The sequence below is a fragment of the Mastigoproctus giganteus genome, chromosome 9 (assembly GCF_048544385.1).
Source record: "Mastigoproctus giganteus isolate SK-2022 chromosome 9, ASM4854438v1, whole genome shotgun sequence".
Lineage (NCBI taxonomy): Eukaryota > Metazoa > Arthropoda > Arachnida > Uropygi > Thelyphonidae > Mastigoproctus > Mastigoproctus giganteus.
Window position 1 is genome coordinate 108,961,154 of NC_143583.1, and position 21,048 is coordinate 108,982,201.

The 21,048-nt window shown below is 37.7% G+C and overlaps 1 protein-coding gene across 4 annotated transcripts in view; it reads left to right on the plus strand.

Annotated features, from left to right (window-relative positions):
* The first annotated feature begins 234 nt into the window (after window positions 1–234).
* The window catches only part of LOC150080630 (nephrin-like), a 382,937-nt gene continuing 362,123 nt past the window's right edge, over window positions 235–21,048 (plus strand). For all 4 annotated transcript variants that reach the window (XM_090381105.1, XM_090381106.1, XM_090381107.1 and 1 more), the window contains exon 1: window positions 235–801. In XM_090381105.1, coding sequence (XP_090237231.1) covers window positions 747–801 — 55 coding nt within the window. In that variant the 5' untranslated portion in view covers window positions 235–746. The remainder of the gene's footprint in view (window positions 802–21,048) is intronic.

Consider the following 21,048-nt stretch of genomic DNA (forward strand, 5'->3'; position numbering starts at 1 on the left):
ATTATCCAGTCTAGATGGCGGTAATTGGCAGTGCTTAATGAATTGTCGTTTGTATTCGATGCTCCTGTTGAAAGTGCACCAGCATTCATGATACGGAGACTTAGAGACGCCGATTGGTACAGTTGTGAAGCTTCTGCGCACTGAAATACCACGTGATCGATCGAGCAGCGCAATGTTTGCCGGTTTGGTCTCTGGTGTGCCCTCACTCGTCTCTGCACCGTTCTTCGGCCTGGACGAAGGAATCTCCGGCTGGCGAAAGAGGCATCTTCTTTCGGCACTCTTTCCTTTTTTTCCTTTTTTTTCCGTTTTCGAGGTGATGTTTGATTCGGGTTTATTAAGTGTGGCCACCGCCTGCCGCCTGGCGGACCCTTGCAGAAGACCGCAGAAGTTTTTACTCCATTCAACGCCATGACTACGCATTCCTACGGCCTGGTTTGGTGTACGCTTCCAGAACCAGCTCCTTGCTAAGACAAGACTGCCGGCAATGAGCAGATCTCTTACCTGTTAGTAGAGTGAATGGAATACTTGCAGAAGTGTCTCTCCGCACGGGTAACGGCCGGACGTCTCTGTTCCTGCTACAGTATCGACAAATCCATCCGCACACTGCCGCGTTTCTGTGGTGACGAACTTGTCTCCGCTAGGATGTTTCCGAAACTTTAACATAGACACAGTGAACGTGCCGCCTTAAAGAGAAAGGTCAACTGTCGCATCCTCACTTCGCTGTTTCCACCGGAGGTATCAGCAGAATGTTCATTGGTCTTATACTTTCCACTGTTGTCACAACTGCCTTGGCCCCACAAGGTAAGATTTGCTGGTTTCCGTTTGTAGACTTAGTGTAATGGAAGATCAGAGGTTACTAAGGATGAAATTAGGATAAATGCAATGGCAGACAGTCTCTCTCTCTCTCTCTCTCTCTCTCTCTCTCTCTCTCTGTGTACGCGTTACTAGAGAGGCTGGAGACAAATGATGTGCTGTAAGCACCAGCGATACTTTGTATCAGGGGGGTTAACGATATTTTAAAATGTTATCAGCTGGTTATTTTTAAAATTCATGCCATGAATTGCTGTCGAATGTTAAATAAATTGATTAATGTGGAGTAACACATTTTGTTTTTCAACCAAACCTCCTCGTGGATTAAGGTGACTTCTTTAAACGCAAATAATTGTAAGAAATTAGACAATCTGCGTTCAATCGACTACCTATGAATATTCGATGGAATTTGATTCTGATTATCTGGAGGTTATAAAATAAGATGCATTAAAAGCAAGCTTGCCTTTATTAATATTATCAGGGAAATATTTTTTTATATGATTGAAATATCTTCTTAATGAATATTTAAATATTTGTTTATCGTCTGTTAGATTATGATTTTAAATTAGAATCAACACAAACCATCGTCTAATATTTTATATTGTTTTTACGTTTTTTGAAAACAAATTATATGAAACATTAAAATGAAATAAAATTAAAAATATTACTGTTAAATGTGATTTAATATAAAATACCAAACCAAGAACATGGTCATCCCTGTATGTGGGTTATTATATTGGTTTACAAATCAATTCATGTTTTCCAAAAAGCAAGAAATCATTTGAAAACCGCCTCCAGGGGAAAAAAGAACTGTTAAATTGAGGTAATCGATAAATAAATACATTTTCAGACTGATTCATTAGTTAATTTGTATTCTAGGCAGAGAAGATTCTAGATGTTTACTGCAAACGTATAATTTAAAGTTGTTGTATACAATGTTAGCTGGTGACGTATCTTTTTTATGTGGTTCATGGTAAGTGCTGCGAAGCCGTCCCTGAATTACAATTCTCAAAAATAATGAGTGAAACAGTGTAGCATCCGACATTAAGTATTCTGCTCCAATATAAACATTAAATTTCCTATACGGATCAATAAAACAATGTCACCAATGAAACAGAAAACTCTCTGGGCATTTATGGTTATGCGCATGAATTTCTGCATGCAGTTTTATTATGAAAAGTGCATACATCGTGCTCATTGTGAAATTTTCCACATGCTCTTTGAAGAGGAATTCTGAAGGAAAACTGCGCACATCGCATTCTTGTGAATCGAGAATTCCTTTGGCCTCTTTGTGAGCAACATTAACTGACTGCAGATCAGGTTCTTTTATTAAATCTAATCTCGAGGACGAAGATATGTCTGCATCTAAGATATTTTGAAGGAAATTAAGCTTCGTGTGATTTGTGTGTATGCGCAGGAATCTACTGCGCAAATTCAAAATAAGAAAACCGGATGGTGTTTTATTTTTAATCGGAACCTTCTTTCATTATCTATTTAATGCAAAATTAAATATTTTCCTTAGTTTAACCGGCAACTGCAAATTGCTATTCTAGCGAAAACATTCCCCCATTTGAGAGATATTAAATGATGTTTCCCTTAATAAACTGCAATAAATTTCTTTAGTAGAGTAATGATGAAAGATGGAAATTCAGAAAAACAAATATTAAGAGTGCGTAGATGTTATTTATAACAATGGATTTAGCTGAACTAATGCACTCTTGCAAACACATTTTTATTTGATTTTTGTAGAATATTTTACATTATATATTTTCAAATTTTACTTGTCCAGAAGTTTCATTTTCCCATGGCAAAGTGCAAAGTTATTTTCAGGTCTTATGCGTACATATTTCATCATTCAAACATCACGATTTCTTACGTTATATTCTCTTATGAACTAAAAATCAGGATAAAAACACCAACGCTGGTTATGATTAATGTTCAATTTCTTTAATGATCGCCTCAGTAATCACTTTTGTTTCTTTTTTATAAGTTTGTATATCATATAAACTTAAATTCTGTTCGTTGGCTTTTTCATGTGCTTAATAAGTTGTCTGATCCTGGTTCTTGCTATTTATCCAACTTGAAGTTTCCTTCCCCTTAATGCACACGTGTGTTATTTTTTAAAAAAAATCGTATTTTGAGTGCGGTAATATCACACAAAGTATATCAAATCATTTCTTAAAACTTATTCTCCAAAAACTAAAACCTACCATAAAACTTCGTCTTCAAATATTGCGAACGAATTGAAATCACCGCACGATTTCATACACCCTGCTGAAGAGTGAATGCAATCATACAAATCGATAGATCTTTGGTTTTAGCAGAACAACCGAAGAATAATCGGAGTATCAGAAAATTGAGAATTTTCTCTATTTTCTTATCCACTGTTCACCTTCTTTATATGCTTTTCTACATAAAGGAGGTAAATTAAGCAAAAACCATAAAATTTAGACGATGCTCTTGAAGGAAAAGTATTAGCGAACTGGAGGGTTTGCCCGATTATCAAAAAAGGTTGATTTTTATTGCCTAGAATTTCTTGTAATTACAGTATACTGGACAGAAATTCCCTAAGCTTTCACGAATCCATCTACTTAGCATTGCTGCCATGAATCAGACCATAACGCCATCCGGTGGTGCTTGCCTTAAATTTCTGAAATCACTGGTCAAGCTACCGTCTTCAGATCTCCTTTTATCTTCCTCCTCCTCTACACCGAAATGTTTCAATTTCACCGGTACTACCAGATGGCTTCGCTGTATCTCCTAGAGTGAAGCTTTTATTATCACTAATAAAATTAATAAATTCTGACAAATTCTTTACTTTTATGTTGAATTCGTCACTCTATTAGAATTCCATTCCTGATTTCAATTATCGTGTGATAACTTATAAAAGCCTAGGGGTTTATTAAAGTAATGGATCTCCAAGGGAACTTTGGCTTCGTAAATAAGATGCACAATCATTATGTAAATGAGGAAAACTTTCCATTTGCATTCAGTGTAGAAACTACTTCAATAACGTACCTAAGATTGGAAGAATTAATTTTGTTAATACAAAATGAACAGGTTTACCATGAACTAATTTATTGATCAAGGATTCTCCCGGGTCTATTATATCGGTAAGTTCTTTCGTAATGGATTTATTATCAGCTAGATAACTAACTACTAACGCCTTGTAAAATATAAATGTCAATAAACAAGTTTAAATACATGGACTTAACTAGCATTATTATCTACGATGGTGAACAATTCATTTACATGTATTACTACGCTCTTTAGAAAAGATTTTCTAGTTTTCTATTTGCGCAACCTCTGCGTATTTATCTATCTTCTCAAGTAAGTCGCACACTCCCATTCAGAAAGTTCTTCCTTTAAGTCTACAGAAACTGGAAATCCTCCATTGCACCAATAATAGGCCGTTACAACCGTCTGAACAAAAGTTAGGGAGAAATATAGCTGCCAGTTCACGAAGAACCTGCGTGTAGCTTCTACACCTTATTCTCCCATTTCGATTCCTCCTTTAGAATGAACATTTGCACGCTCTCTACCGTGACCTGTTTACGATGCAATTCGTGTGAAGCCACTGTGAAAAACGCGGAGTTCAAAAAGTTCACTGTTTTGTCTAAAATAAATGAAAAAAAAAAAAGAAATCGATCCAAGGTACGTCTGCGAATACGGCAGGGGAGGAGTGGAAGTTACATTCCTCCGAAAATATTAGCTGCTAATGAAAAGTATAAACACAAAAAAGCAGAAAAAAAGAAATTCCAAAATCACAAGACAAAGATTTTTTCATTTAGATAAAAAGGAGAATCCTTGCAGAAACTGTTTGAGTTTCTTGTAGTGTCCAACTCTCTCTCTTTCCTCGATATCCCTATGTGCATTATGGCAGGAGAGACTGCCAAGAAGTTGACAATTTCCGGATATTCCCTGATGGAGTTCATTTCCTGTTTCGGTCTCGTGGTGGATGTGTCGTGCGCGATAACATAGGATCCCTCCATGTCGGAGATGTTGTTGCAGGAAATTTTGATACCTTCATCTTCTTTGTTCTTAGAATCCGATAAAAACAGGGAAATCGTGACCGAGTACTTCAGAGGAGAGAAACGTGTGTGTGTGCTGTAGCATTTAGCTTCCCAGGAAAGGTTTCTGTAATACAAGAAGTGCTCCGATTGGATGTTGTGTCAGACTACGCTTCTTTTTCTAGGAGAACTAAAGCAACTCTCCCACCATTTTATACAGCATTCTAAGTGGCTTGATTCTAAGAATATCAACAACGCAGTCGTCATAGATATTGCTGAAAAGCAAAGCTTTCTTTATGAAATGCGCAGATGGAAGCCGCTTATGTTTTCCATATATAAGATTAAAGTTAAGGCAGGAAATTTCTTGTGAATCCTTGTCTGTCTTTTTAAATCTGTGTGTTGATGTCGATGTGAGAACAATTGACACCAAATGTTCTCATTGAGACCGTGAACTTAAATGTTTCATATATATATGAGGAGACGAGACCATATTTAAATTCATGGTAAAGATATGAATTTTCGGATAAATCATGCTTCTTTATATTTGAATATTGTCTCATTGTTCCACCAGAGCTCAAGGAAACCGACGATAGAATACATGCCCTTTTTAAAGACATATACTGAATTTATTATAACCGAGTTCCAATCTTTTTCCACAACAGTTTTCACATAAAGCATTGTACATTCTCTAATAGATCTGGTACAGAGCCAGATGCTGCCTGGATTGAATCATTTATTTTAATGGGGGAGCCATGTATCTGGCATTGAACATTACTCAAGGTTTTTTTTCTTTCCTTCAATAAGTGTGCGTACGCTATGCTCAAATTAAAATTACCACACGAATACTTTCTTCAGCGGTGTCTCTTCGAGACTTTAGAGCAGCGGCGATACTTAATTAAATTCCTTGTACCGAGACAAAGAAATATGTTACCAGTATTGATCACTTGGGCACAGTTCTTAAGTGCCAAATTATGCAAAGTTCTACAAATGAAGGAAAAACATTTCGCTCTTTTAAAATTGGACTTCACCAAAACGCGAAATGTACAAATATTTAGGTTTAAATCTTTGTGATTCAAAGGATGTCACAACAATTTACCACTAGATAAAAGAATTGCACAGAAGTGCAATTCTTATTACTGAGTGAAATATTTTAACAGCTATTGAACGTGGAGACCAGTTCTTAGCGTACTTTTAGCTAGAAATATATTCAGGGATAATTGCAGAATAAGTTGCGCAAGGTGAATGCGGGACTCTTGCGGTTCATTGCCAAATGCTGCACAGTAACGATGCAGAAGTTGCAAAGAATTTCTTGTCAAGGTAATAAAGTGGTATACGAGGAAGGAGTAATTTGGAGATTCTCCAAAATGGGGAATTCTCCAATATTTTATGTACCCTTATTTATTGTACAATTTTCGCAGTCAGTGTATGTAATTCATCTCCGGTTGTGCAGGATGAATAATCTCACCAAATGAATGATAGTTGAGTTCACCAGATGTCTCTCATTTGGTGAGATAGATCCAAGTCGGCCATCTTCCTCTTCCACAGGAGTTGGTAGCCGGCATCAGGCGGAAGAAGAGGGAAACAAAGTGAATTATTCCAGGATTTTAAGCCCGGACAGCATACAAAGAGGTTCGTGATCGATAGTATACTATACGAGCTGGCTGCTTATGACCAAGGAAATCCAAAACATCTAATAATCTCTGTAGCTATTTCGGTGTTCTTACTTTCACGATTTAATGCTATTGTGATATCTTGAGAGACATTTACCAGTTGATACAGCAGTGGACAAAACTATAATGTAAATGGATGGACAAATAGAGTAAGATCAGTAATGGTGCAGACATTGAAAATACTATGATAAATCAAAATAATTTGTTAATACGTTGGAGGGAAGCTTATAAATATGGGATTATATTTCATGTGGTTACTTTCATATTTCTCATCTGAAGATGTGCATAATTATGGAAAGTTAAATGGGTGTGCGTATACCATGTATCTTTTTATATCTGATATACGAGTTTGTTTTTTTTTTAATTCAGACACCATTAATTAATAATAAGTTTGTCCACGACCTTACCCTCGAGTTTTTCATCTGTAAAGACGTATCATATACTACGTAAATGTCCCAAAAGGAAATAGGTTATGCTAATCAGAAAAATTATTTAAAAAATTATGTAATTGCATTACATTTTATTTCCAAGTTGCACATTCGTCCTCTTCGTTATCGTGGAGCGTTAGATCTGGATAAGGGTATTGTAGCGAACCCTGTTGAGTAAATGTGTCGTGCGTTACTTTTCTTCCTTGGCATATGCGATAGAATCTAACTAAAATAATAATCCCCTTAAAAGCATTTATTTTAGAACAGTTCTCTGTCATTGGCACATTAAGGATATGGAAAGCACTTTAATCAATTGGTGGATATGCATGTTTACAAAATTTGTTCTTGTTTTATATTTACATTAATAGAGGGGCACAAGAAAACCTAAAGAGCATAATGCACCAATCAAGGATTGGGAAATCATTAAGAAAGCTTATTCAAAGAAGGAAAACCTGCCAGTCGATTTATTTATTTATTCATGGAACTATGTAGTGCCTATCCATATGCACGTTTGACATAGTTAATGGAACCACACAATATTGAGTTATATTAAGAAAGACTTGAGTGTCACTGAAAAAATATCAATGTTAGCTGTAGACAATGAGAGAAAGTACTGTTCTGACTTAACAGCATATCCTTACAAGTTTACCTTCAAACCTTATACAATTTTGTGCAAAATTGTTGTTAAAAAAGTGTCTGGGAGAATAAACCTTGGAACTCGTCTAAATCTGGCACATTTGTGAAACAGGTTGGTTAATGCACGTAGTGCGTTACATTTCAGGCTCGTTAAGAAACAGTAATAATTCATGAGTCATAAGAAGGAAAAAAACGAGCAAAAAGCAACGACTTCTATGGGCAAACGGCAAAACTTTCATTTCTCTGTATCCGCCACACTTTCCATCCATTCCTCCAAACAGTGCATGGCAAACAATATCTATTCCGTGTTACGATATTTGTTTCCATTTCCATTGGCCCAATTTTAATGAAATTTGGGCAGGCTCAACAAATTTCTAAAAGTTTCAAACATAAATTTTCATAAAATTCCATTTAACAGGAGCCGAGTTATTCCATGCAGACGGACAGACAAAGAGAGACATGAAGACAATCGGCACATTCTGCACACATATGCGAACGCGCCTAAAAAGCCTCCTGGCGCCATAGACGGGATTCGAACCCAGGCCATTTCACACACGATATGGGAAGATGGCGATTATAACCACTCCCCACTCTCGAGGGCCTTCCTCAATCTTTAACTGAATCTAAGAAAACAACAATTTCTTTTTTTTTGTAATAATCTCTTCGTCTTTCATAATAAAAACAAAACATAGCAATAGTGTAGGTCGCCAGAATAAAAACTGCGTATTTCCAACGTTTCCGAAGTAATTCAAAATACTTGAGTCGTTTACAATTTTAATTCCAAGAAAAAAAATAGGGATTATAAAAATGGGCAACTTAAAGAGTCCGATTGATAAACAAAAAGATCTGCATTGTTACGTTTTGGCAAAAGAGAACGAAATACTTCAGATCTTTAGAAAAATAAATGCGTTGTTTTGTTTTAATATTAATCTTCTCTTCCATTAGTTTACTTACATGGAAATAAGGTACTTTAAGCCATTGGTACAAGAGAGCGGTTAGTTAATAACTGCTAAATCGCTCGGTTGCAGTTTGGTTCCTTTTTCTTTCTCCTCTAGCGATGCACTTCGAATTAATTCCCTCGCATTCATTCTCAGTTTTACTATCTTTTCATTCCACCTTTTTCTCTTTTCATGCCGCCACAATCCAATAAATTCTGCGCAAAGTATGTGTAAGGACACGAAATCCTATAAGCTGTGCCCGATATGTCCACTCTTTCTCTTCCAATATTTCAACGAATAAGTATAAACATTAAATTTCCTGTTTGTTTTTAACGACTACCATTTCCTAGGAAAGAAATGCTTGGCGACACCGAAACCATCTGTAATATAGGAACAACAGGTCAAAAAACCCCTTTAAAGTTGAGCATAAATTACGGGCAAAGGCGAGTCAGGATATTCTGTTAATGGTTACCTGCGGGGCGCGCCACTGATATTACTGTGGTTACTGTGACGGAATAATTCAGTCGTACGTGGCTCGTTACACCTGCACGCTCCCATATGACAGCACGGAACTTGTAATTTACAACCTACTGAAGAACAAGAGGGAGGCTGCTTCCATGTATTTCTATCTGTGTATTAATCTCAACTCACGTACTAAACATCCCATTTCAGAAGTCTTTCATATTTCTTAGCTTGTGTCACTTCTCCGTTTACTAGGAATGACTGATTAAGGTGGGGCCCTACACCAAATACTGTGCAGTTTTTTTTGTTTGTTTGTTCTCAATAACTTTTTCACCGAGTATACACTCAATGAGAAAGTTAATGAGAACTCTAGTACTGTGTAAGACTTCAATTTGCCTTAGAACCCAGCGATGCTGGACTACAGTTGCACAGTAGCTTTGATGAATCCTTTGATCTTTTCCACAAAAGCTCAATTGGGCGAAGATCTTATGAACATGCAGGCTAGCGAATTAAGGAAAAGTTCCGTCCATCTCCTGCGTGTTGCGAGCCCAATAAGTAGTTCATTATCCCAGGAAGTGGATACCTCAACGAAAATAGAGAGAATGCCATTCTTTATATATCGTTCCACTGTCCAAATTAGTCCATTGGCAGTTAAGTAAACATATGGTTGAAAAGATGGAGTTTTACAATTTTTAGACGGATTGTGTATTCTGTATGTTCTGTTATTAAAGAGGATCTATCCATCACAATGCTCGATCGAAATTCCTTATTTTCCTTTATTTCTCATACTATAACCAGAATGTAGTATAGGATTTTACTGATTGTATAAATCGCTAATAATAACAAATTATTAGCTATATAAAGTCCTGTAACTGTTCATAATAAATGTATGAATATATTTAATAACATGTATTGCAAATATTCATAGTGGAGTAGTGAAAAACATTCACAAATCACTTCGAATTGAAGAAAGAGTTCCAGTTCTATATTTTTTCGATTCAAAAACTTCAATTTCCTATTTCGCACCTTTTGCAATCACAAGGAGCGGAAGTCCCCTGGTCATAGTAGGTCTGAAAGGGAAATTGTGGTCACGAGTACATCGGAAAATATGTTTATCTTTTTGGGTAAACCTACAGCGAAAAATATAGAAATGCTATATTTTACGTTTTATTACATTTTGCAGCGAACTGTAGAAATAGAAAGGCGAAGACTGTCCCTGTGGTGAATAAGTCATTTCGCAAAGTACAGAGATTATATTTAAATGTGGAGGAATTTCCAGGAAGGTAATGTGATTTTGAAGCAAAGGGAAAGATCACGGCTTAAAGGTGTAGGAATTCAGTTTTCTTCTGTATTAGTTTTCTCCAAAATGGAAGATTCTACAGATTTGCTTTTAGTCCGTGATCGATAACAGGTATAAGGTAACAACACCCTTCACCTTCCTCTGCCACAGGTTTCATCAGCGGCCATGATTGAATCGTAAAGAAGAAGCTGCCGCACTTCTGTCATTTTAACTTGGAAATCATATTCAACTGTAGATGGTGAGGACGTCTGTCTCTTACCTTCACTCAGTCAGTTCGATTCTATTGGAAAGGAAGCGAACTACCAAAGTGGAATATTTGTAAATGATACTTTCCTTATTCTAATTCAAGCTCTCTGCGCACTTAATATAAACGATTTCTTCATCTGCTCCTCCTCTTCCTTCCCGTCTATATGCATTATTCATGAGCAACCGTTAAAGAAAAGTCAGCAAAAGTGACGGGCAGTAAATAATAAATTATAAAACCATTTCAGTAATTTTCGCAATTAAATATTAATTGATTTAAAGACCGGGTTTGAATTAGAAATCAGAATGTCGTTTAGAGCACATTCTGTGAAAAGCAAATAACGCTTATTTATTTAATTACAGCTAATAATAACTGCTAACTCTTTGGAAAAGTGCGCACGTGTGCTAGTGTACCAGCACACGTGCGCACGCATGCTAGTACACTAGCTTCCAAAAATAAAAGGAAGAAATGCTTAAACGTTCGTAGATCGAAAGGCGCATCGGGGAAAGAAATCGCTCTTTAACGTATAAAACCATCAAAATAGAAACACAAAGATGTTCAAAATAAATGATAATTTACAGTTGTAATACATATAAGAGAAATTAAAAACGATTTAAAGGAGATTCGCCGAAACGTAAGGCAAAGTAGGCTTAGGGCTGTAGGCACTCTAGGATACAATGCAATCTTCAGAGCATCTTGGCATATTGCCAATAAGCGAATTTTATTAGGTGAGCAGCTCCTAAGTTTCTGGGTGATTCGTGAACGGAGAGAAGGACCACATCTCGTCTCACTAGGGCATCTTCCCACATATGTTCTATAGCAATGAGGGCAAACTGGCTGCCTGCAGGCCTGATCCGACCCACAGAGCAATTATATCAGTCCCGGCGATACTTCACGTTGCGTCCATCATGGTATGAGGCTTCCGGTTAGCATCGTTGTAAATAGTTACTCTCAACAGCGCTTATTTAAAGACGAAGAACAAGAATCGATTAAACAGCGAAATTGCCCCTTATTGTACGTTCTCTATTTATTGAGATTGATATCAAATTCATTGCTTTGGGCTGAAGTCGTTTCGTTTATAATATAATAATTATTATATTATAAATGAAAACATAAAACCTGGATATGTCTTTTAATGTTTGTTGAGGAACTTCAATCAACATTAATTAGGTTTTGTGTCTGTTTATTACCTTATATTAAGACAAAACTGAAATGTTGACTTAACCACAGCGGAAATCTTATTAGATACTTGTTATATTTTAATTGTTATTAAAATCCAATGAAAAATAAGCAACTGCATTACGAAAGTGTTGACTGCATAGTCGGATTGTTTAATTTTTTTAAATCCCGCAAGCCCGAAAAAGTATTACAAAACGTGGAGTGAACATTGCATTGGGAGGTATGTGCAGTGAAGCGAAAATACTTCAATTTTAAGTTTAGCAGATTGTGTTATAAGGATGTTGAATTTTAGGAGCATCAGCGACTAAGGCCATATTGTTCCGTGCTTATTGTCTAAATTGCGTGTGTCCTGTGGTCAGATTTTCTGTTTGCTGGGCGCAAAACCCAAGTTTCTGGAAGAACAAAACCATGGTATTCTCGCCTCAGACCGACTAACTCAGCCATGCTGTGAAAAAGGTCCATAAAAATTCTTCGCGTCATCGACGGGAATCGAACTCAGGTCTTTTCCACCCGGTGTGGGGAGGACGGCAATTCTAATAAAAGTACTACCACGAGGGCGTATTATACGATGTGTCACGCAAGTGAGAACAGTGCATTGTGTTCTTATGAAGAAAGGTTACGAATCTTTGCTTTAATGAAATAATGGACCACACGTAAGACAGTAATAAGGCTTCGTGGGATTTTAAAACCCTTAAACAAGTCTCCAAAAATATCTGGAATTAGATTCGTTTGATGGATGTCATTATTTTAAAATTTAACAGTTTCGCCAGATTTAATTTTAATTGCATTATACAAACTAAAAGAACTTGCGTTTTGCTTACGTTTTTGGTGCAAATCTCTGTCTTTTAGAATTCCAAAAGACTGAAATGCAACAGAAAAACTGAAAGCTCACCAACACTGAGCAGATGTTCGTCTGCGTTTAGATTTTATCTTCTGCTCTATAATTTACTGTAAATGGGCATCTAAGTGACAACCGCTCTTTTTATTGCACAGCATTGTAATTTGCATATAAGATGAGTCGCAAATAGGCGCCTTTCATACAGATAAATTGGAGAAACCTGTACGGCATCTGTCTCACCGGGAACTTTCCAGGGTAGGCATCACATAATAAAGCAGCCCCAGATGAAATCACCCGATGATAAACAGAAGACCAACAAAAAACTGGAGAGGAAGGAAGGAAGATGGTGTCAGGATGGAATAATTCGACAATCACCCGAGAGCAACTGTTGGTAATGAACCCTTAGAATCCTGCAAATTATCTAATTAGAAATTAATATTAGACGGAAGGGGAATATTACTAGGCTGGAAAAAGAGTTTAAATAATTACAACATGAGGCTCATTAACATATACAAAAAATTAACTTTGAAGATAAATTACCAGACATAATTCGAAATGCTTACTTTGGACTAGATAGACACCACTAATGGTGAGCGGAGCACCAATTAAAGAATCTAAAGTTGCGCGCCTACTGATAATGTTCATTCCTCTTCAGTCAATTAGCACAGTTCATTAAAATTGTATCATTAACTTTTCTGTACCTTATTTTATCAACCTGGTTATCAGTTTTCTTAGCAAATCACCGAAAAAACTTCCCGTATTGCAATTCCAGGAATAAAAACCTTTTTGGGCAAAGATGCTAATGCTGATAACCAAACCAATTAACCTTGGAATAACACCAGCAGCAGCAGCATAATAGAAGGAATTCTAAATATAAAACATGAACTCTAGAAGTATTGATTAAGGCATGGAAAAGTAACAGATTGTACACATTTTCTCCTTAATTAACTTACTTCCGAGAGCTCTGCAGACCAACTAATCGGAATGTAAGTTAATACTATTAGAAGGAACTCTTTTATGACTTTTCCCAAAGAGTTCTGTTCTCGAGCGTTTATGACTTATATTTACAGATCTGCCTGACCGATATGCTGGTGGACCCTTCTCCTGCTTAACCATTAGCCAAACATTACGGATAATCACATTCACCCTATAATGCATCATTACGGCCCCGATGGTCCTCTGACATCCAGGGTGGAAAGAGTGGAAGTAATCATTCAGGAATGGCACTTCGTGTTCACGCCTCAGTCTCCTGTGCTCGCCGACTTGATATTGATCGAAAAGGGAATCTCGGAAGTTGAGGCCGCTGAGGAACACGACGTTTAATGTGGAGTGTTTCTGTTATCTGAAAATATTCTGCACTTTTCTTTTGCTCCGAGAAGTCTGTGACAAAACGAAAAGTTCTGATCCTCTGCAAGACACCGAGAATAATCGAATAGTAAATTAATAAATGACTGCATATGAAGTGGGATAAATTCAGACAGACGGAGATTTCTATGATTTAACAGCAACAAAACTTTGTTTCAATTACTCTCGAGGCAACTTTCAGTTACAGAAAAAGCCCAAGACGTATACTTTTATTTTTCAATTTTTTCCTCTTATTTCGTGGCAAGATACATCAATGATGTCTCGCCACTGCTTTTAAAGAACAGGAATATAAACAGATTTCTACCGTTCCTTTAAGAAAAACTTAAGCCATTAAACTTCTTCCTTCAAATGAGATTTCGTTTATTCTTTTTAAGAAAGAATACATTTCTTAATGAATGTTAGCATAACGGAAGATAGAATCTTTTTGTCTGTTCTGTTAACCACTATCCATGAGCCAAGAAAAAGATCACTTTTAATCTAGATATTAAAATATAAAACGTTTCCAACGGATACGTAATTCAAAACGTGAGAAGACATTTGGAGACACCACGGGCTTTCTCTATTAGTATTAAAATGGCATATGGTGCGATGAAGTTTACTTACTCTGCAGAGAATAAAACCCTCTCACATTATTGCCATCGTCAAATTGCCTGCCCTATTCTTTCTTGAATATTGCTAAATCCTCTGCCAAGGCCACCTCTTTCAAGCAACTTGTTCCAATGCTCAGCAACACATTTCCTGAAGATAAATTTCACAAGGTACCGTCTTTTGATCCCTAAGATTTCGTAGTTGAGCCCTCTAGTTCTCCTCTCACTCACCAGTGAGAATATTCCTCCCTCACCAATTTTACTAATCCCCTTAATATTTTTAGTGAAATAAAACTTCAGCGGTTTTATTTGACTAAAAAATCCTGACACAGATGTTTTGTTTCATTCCGTTATTGATATTGTGTCGAGAAGACAGCAGGAAATGATGCAAGTGTTGGGTTAAATCGAAATGTAAGCGCTGAGGTCAATAAGACCATGCGGTTACAGTACGCCATATCTGGAAGTTGTACGTTAGGGAGTCATCTGTAAGTTTCCTGAATGAAAAACCAGAGATACCAAAAAAATAATAATAAATAAAAATATTGACTTCGGCCCAAGACCAACTAAATGACATGAAAAGAGCATATTAAGAGTTTCAATCTTCCCGAAGAGAAATACTTTTCTCCGATCTGACAATGAATAATGGAACGTAAGCCTTTCGGCGGCACTTAAACGTTAGTTCAACTCCACCATGGTACACTGTGATGAAATACAGAACTCAGTAAGATGGCAAGAAATTAGTATGGTGTTATACCTGCGAAGTTTGCGTATTGCTGTGTTGTTTTCTTCTTTCAGGCCACTTAGATGCTAAGGAGCAGCGATCATAATTATAGTTATTGCCCACCTCTTTCATCAGGCCAGGAGGAGATGGGCAGTAACAATACCTGTACTGTCAAAAGAAAGTGGTAATGCAAGAATCCCGTATTAACTGCAGGAAACGCCAGTTCCAGTGGATACCAACAGATTCTGTACAACTGAGAGCCCAAATCAGTGGTACCAGCTTAAAGAAATAATAATAAAATGAAATAAAATAAAAGGGGGAAAAAATAAATTAATGTCGAATATAGCTTTAAAAAATAAAAATACAAAAAAAGGACAGTGAGGAATATTTAACGTACAAAATAAGTGGAATATGGTAACTGATAGAATGAATTAACCAGCAGTCATTGTGATGTAGGTTAGTCAGGGGGTTGTAGTCAGAAGTCACGTCGTTGGAGATAATCAGGAGGCATATCCAGATACCCGTTTTCCATAACAGCAACGAGTAGAGCAACCGAACACCGCCATCCACTATCATACAGGAAATGAGGTATAACATGTAAACAATATCGTGAAGATGTTTTTTTTTTTTTTGCGTGTGAGGGCATCCTCCAAGGAGACTATGATCGATCCCCTCCCTATGTTTTTGAAAATATTGCATCCAGCAGAGCTGATCAGTGTAATGGTGAATATGCTTGCTAAATGTGATGTAGGGTTATGTCGTTTTGTGTTCGGCCTGGGTCAGAACCACGATCCTAAAGTCACTAATCGGTTGTCAATAGGAGGACATAGACCGACGAGGGATAAGCCCCCTCCACACTTCCATTTCAATGGAACCTACGTAACTCTCTGGATTTTTCACCTTTACGAACGAAGACGAGTTAGCCCGCTTTTGGATGGAGGCGTAGGATTTGTTTTTTTTTTTCCCCTTCACCAGGTATGCACTTTTACAGATACACCGATAATTCATGCTTTGAACTGACTCTGATCCATAGCAATATAACTTAACTTGCTTCTCTTTCTGTCGCGGCTTTAATTCGCGCGTTTTTGTCGATCTAATTTTTGCTCTTCAGTTTAATTCATCTAAAACGAAGTATTGTTTTTATTTGGTTCATCGACTTTCATGATGAGGATAAATGATGGTCCACTTTTTCCAGGTCCTGTAACTGAAGTTTCTTAGTTTCTGAACTTCCAATCGCACTTTGTATTTCTTAGTTTTTCAGGCCCTCCGGTTATTGAAAATTTACTTCGTTACATCTCACCGCATTTAGGACTTGCGCTTTACTTGTTGAATACAGACTTTGTTTGAAGTGTCGGGAGTTTCTAGTGTTCTGCTGCTTCCGATTTGGTTGTGAAACTCTTTGAAAAGTTTGGATTCCTTGGTTCAGTAGTTCGTTCATGGGCTACTCAACGAAGAATGAACTTTTGTTTACCGCTTAAAGGACTCAATTCGTGTTCCGTTATTTCACTAGTGGAAGGTTATTCGTCTCCAGTAGTTGGTTGAAGGATCTCAACTGCTAATCTGCGAAGTAACTCAGTGCCTTTCAGCCCTCACCAATTTAAGAAGCTGGATGGCTATTTCATCGCCGGATCAAAGTCTCATAATACATGAACACTCTCTTTGTAAAAGAGATTTAAATTGTCCCTTCTCCTCAAAGGTAAATAAGCTGTTTTATTTATTAACTCATTCAATAACATGACATTCAAAATATAAGTTTTCATTTCCATATCATAAAAATGATATTTTATAAAATGAGAAACCAAATTATTATATTAGGGTCACGTTGTAAGTTATTACATCTACCCATGTGTATTATGTCTGTAAATTGCGTGTGTTCTCTGGTCGATTTGCCTGTTTTGCTGGACAAAAAAATCCCAGTTTTTGGGGAAAACAACCTTGCTATCTATGAGACCGACTAACTAAGGCATGGAGTGAAAAAAGCCCATAAAAGTTCTTCGCCTCATCGACGGGATTCGAACTCGGCTTTTTCCACCAGCGTGGAGAGGACGGTGACGATACCACTGTGGCGCGCAGACTGACAAAATGAGAAGAAAATAATTTTCACTGAAATCCATCAATATTATCCACTGATGTTTCCCAATAAAGATAAGTTTCAAATTGCTATGCTCGCTAGACTATTTTATTTGTATTAATTGTAATCTTCTGTGGCAGGCGAATACTATACTTTTCGCTATGAAAAACGTGTCAGCAAAATCGCAAGAATTTCGATCACAGGACAAACTTTGGAGAGCAAAGAAAACCGATTGCAGTGGTAAAGATACATTATAGTGATAGCAAGCTCCGAAATGTTCGTTTACGTCTTCTGTTATGGCAAAAACAATATACGTCTTAAGAAAAACGGATAGCTTGCTCTTCCCTGAATTGCAACAAGTAAATTATGCGGACACCATTACCTTTATGCATGATGGAACTGCGTCAGATGCTGTTCGGCCTATAAAAGGGAAAAAATTTGTTTACATGAAGCTTCCGGTCTAGAGAGAATTCTGAGGAGAAATTTCCCTCAGGAATTGCCTCCAAGATTACCCGACCTCAAAGCGTGCTGACTATGGGCCCCAGGATCATCAGGAGAAATATAAGTATAGGTAAAGCCTGCAGCGCATTCCCTATAGGAAAGATGAGATTTTGTAGAAGGTGATATATTGCATTACATGCAACATTTTTAGAGATGAGATAAAATGTTCCTCCTTGACTGGAGGGATATATTTTCTGATAATATATTCCGGTGTGTATATTTAAGTCCTAAAATGACTATGCTCTTTCAGGCTTAATTATATAAACCGTAAAATCATGGCTACTTTATTATAGAACCTATAGAGTGTTCGTGGGACGTGGAGTGTCACCAAGGTGTTGAAAGAGACATGAAAAATATTGGATCATTCATGTAACAAAAGTATTCTCAATTCCTGAAGAGATAACTAGAGAATTCTGCTGACGAATATGCCTTTCCCGTTCCTTCAGTGAGATCGAAAAGGTGAATTGGGCTGACCAGGAGAGATCTTAATCTTTCTCGTGTTCCTGAAACCATTCTTTCATAAATATGGGGGGTGAATAGTTACATTGTAATCTTAAAAGTAGCTCTCTCCATAAGAGTAAACATGGATCTTTTCCGGGTGTACATTATTCGCAATGTTTTCTGATATGCTTTGACATTCATGACGTCCTCCAGTAGGATTAGAGAACCAAGGATATGCTATTAAAATATACCATACCATTGCACCTTTAGCAGACTGTATTGTAGGTATACAATAGGTAAAAGTGCCTTGTGTACTTTCCTCCTCATATACACTCTTCACTCGGTGCTACCACATAAATCTGGACTCAATGAACATGATTTTCTCCAGTCCTGCGTTCATCCTTCTGTTCTTGGCACCAATGCAGAAGTATTTTGCTGTTTTCTGCTTCGCATGGTATGGGTATTAATGCCTTATGATAATCCGCATTAAATGGAGAGGTTAATTGTTTGGTTGTATGGTAACACCTGATAATCTACTCTAGACAGCAAGCAACTCAGTCCATTACCTTCCATTTTCGGTCGCAGCTGCATCCAATCAAGAATGTATTCGGGCGATTTTCTCTTCGATAAAAAATCGAATGACGCTAGTCTTTAAACACTCAACAAGTATCCTGTCCCATTTTTTAACACCTGCTCATCGGGCACCGACAATTATAGCTTTTTGGAGTTTGAGTTTGAGTTTATTGGCGCAAAAACAACTAAGGTTATCCTGCGCCAAGAAACGATTAAAATAACAATAAAAATAAATTCTGGTAACCTTTAAAAAGGTTACCTCGTCAAATTGTTATTTATATATGTGGGTATATATTAATCGCTTTTAAAAATTTAAAAACTGCCGACACGTGGTCGTTGTCTGATAAAATCCGACTGAGTGTATAAGGCTCAGTCGGATGAGTAAAAGCGGTAAAATGTATATTGCGAACATGGGTAAAATGAACGCAATCTATTAAAATATGCTGTACAGTTAAAACGGTGTCGCAAGACTCGCACATAGGAGGGTCATCCGCCCTCAGCAGAAAAGAATGTGTCAGATGACTGTGACCTATGCGGAGTCGGGCAAGAACAACTTCCTCGCTCCGATTCCTGCGCAGACCAGACTGCCAAGTTTGTATTACAGGCTTTATTTGATATAATTTATTTGTTCTCTGTCTGTGCCACAGTTCTTGCCATTGGGAATATATCTTTTTGAGTATTATTTGCCTGTAGTCTGTATAGGGGACTGACAGGCAACGATTATGAGTGGGTGTTGCTGATTTAGCTGCAGCGTCAGCCAAATCATTTCCCTTTATCCCAATGTGGCTAGGAATCCAGCAGAAGCGGATATCAAACTTGCATTCATGAAGAGAATGTCTCTTCTGCTGAACCCGACAAAGAACCGGATGAGAATTATGTCTCGTAGATAATAAAGCCTGTAATACACTCAAAGAATCGGAATATATTATTGACCTTTGGAATTGACAAGTTCGAATGTGATCCAAGGCTAGCTCTATAGCATACAGCTCTGCAGTGTATATGCTGGATTCGGGAGGAATCTGCTGAGATATTATAGTGTCCGGAAAGACAGCAGCAGATCCTACGCACGATTCAAACTTCGAGCCGTCTGTGTAAACGGGCAGGAAGTCTGAGTACTCAGCTTGGTGTGCAGAGTAGAGCTGCTGGTAGACAGATGATGAGGTCTCAGACTTTACCCATTTCTTAAGGGAAAAGTCGCACGGTGGGGGATGAGCATGCCAGGGTGGAGGAGTTTCTTTTGGTGTTTGTGCCACCTTGTCTACCATGATGTTAAACTCTCTGATTAGCTCTTGGACACGAATACCAAAAGGTCGGTTGGCAGTCTGACGGGTATTGTACAAGTTTTCCCAACGTGACTCAAAAACGGATGTCCACGTAGGATGGTCTGGCAGGGATTTCAACTTTAAAGCATAGTTTAAAGACAGCTGCTTACGTCGAAGGGATAACGATGGTTCGTTTGCTTCGACGTATAAGCTCTGGACAGGAGATGTTCGAAAAGCTCCAGTAGCGATACGGATAGCCTGATGGTGGACAGGGTCTAGCCATCGGAGGACACTATCTCTAGCTGAAGAGTATACCTGTGACCCGTAGTCCAATTTGGGTCGTACAAGTGCACGGTAAAGCCGTAGTAGGGTGCATCGATCTGCTCCCCAACGCGTTGAGGAGAGAGAGCGGAGGATATTGAGTCCCCTCGTGCATTTTGTACGAAGTTGACGAATATGTTTGAGAAAAGTCAACTTTTTATCAAACACAAGTCCCAGGAATTTTGTGTCTGACACTACTGGAATAACATTTTGTCCGAGCCTTAATTCAGGTTCAGGATGAAGATTACGCTTGCGACAAAAGTGTACGCAAACGGTCTTCTCCGGCGAGAACCTGAAGCCATTAGCAAGTGCCCAGATATTCAGATTATCAATGGCTTTCTGCAGTTGTCTTTCAATAACCCTCATGTTGCACGACTGGCAAAAAATGCTAAAGTCATCAACATAGAGGGCACTGTTTACAGTTGGAGGAAGTTGTTCTGTGATGGAATTTATTTTGATGGCAAAAAGCGTGACACTTAATACTGATCCTTGTGGTACTCCCTCCTCTTGGCTAAAGGAGCGAGAGAGTGAGGATCCCACACGAACTTGGAAAGATCGATTGGCTAAAAACGTTTGAATAAAAAGGGGGAGATGCCCTCTAAGGCCAAGGTTATGTAAATCTTTTAAAATGCCAAATCTCCAAGTTGTGTCATACGCTTTTTCCATGTCGAAGAACACCGACACCAAGTGT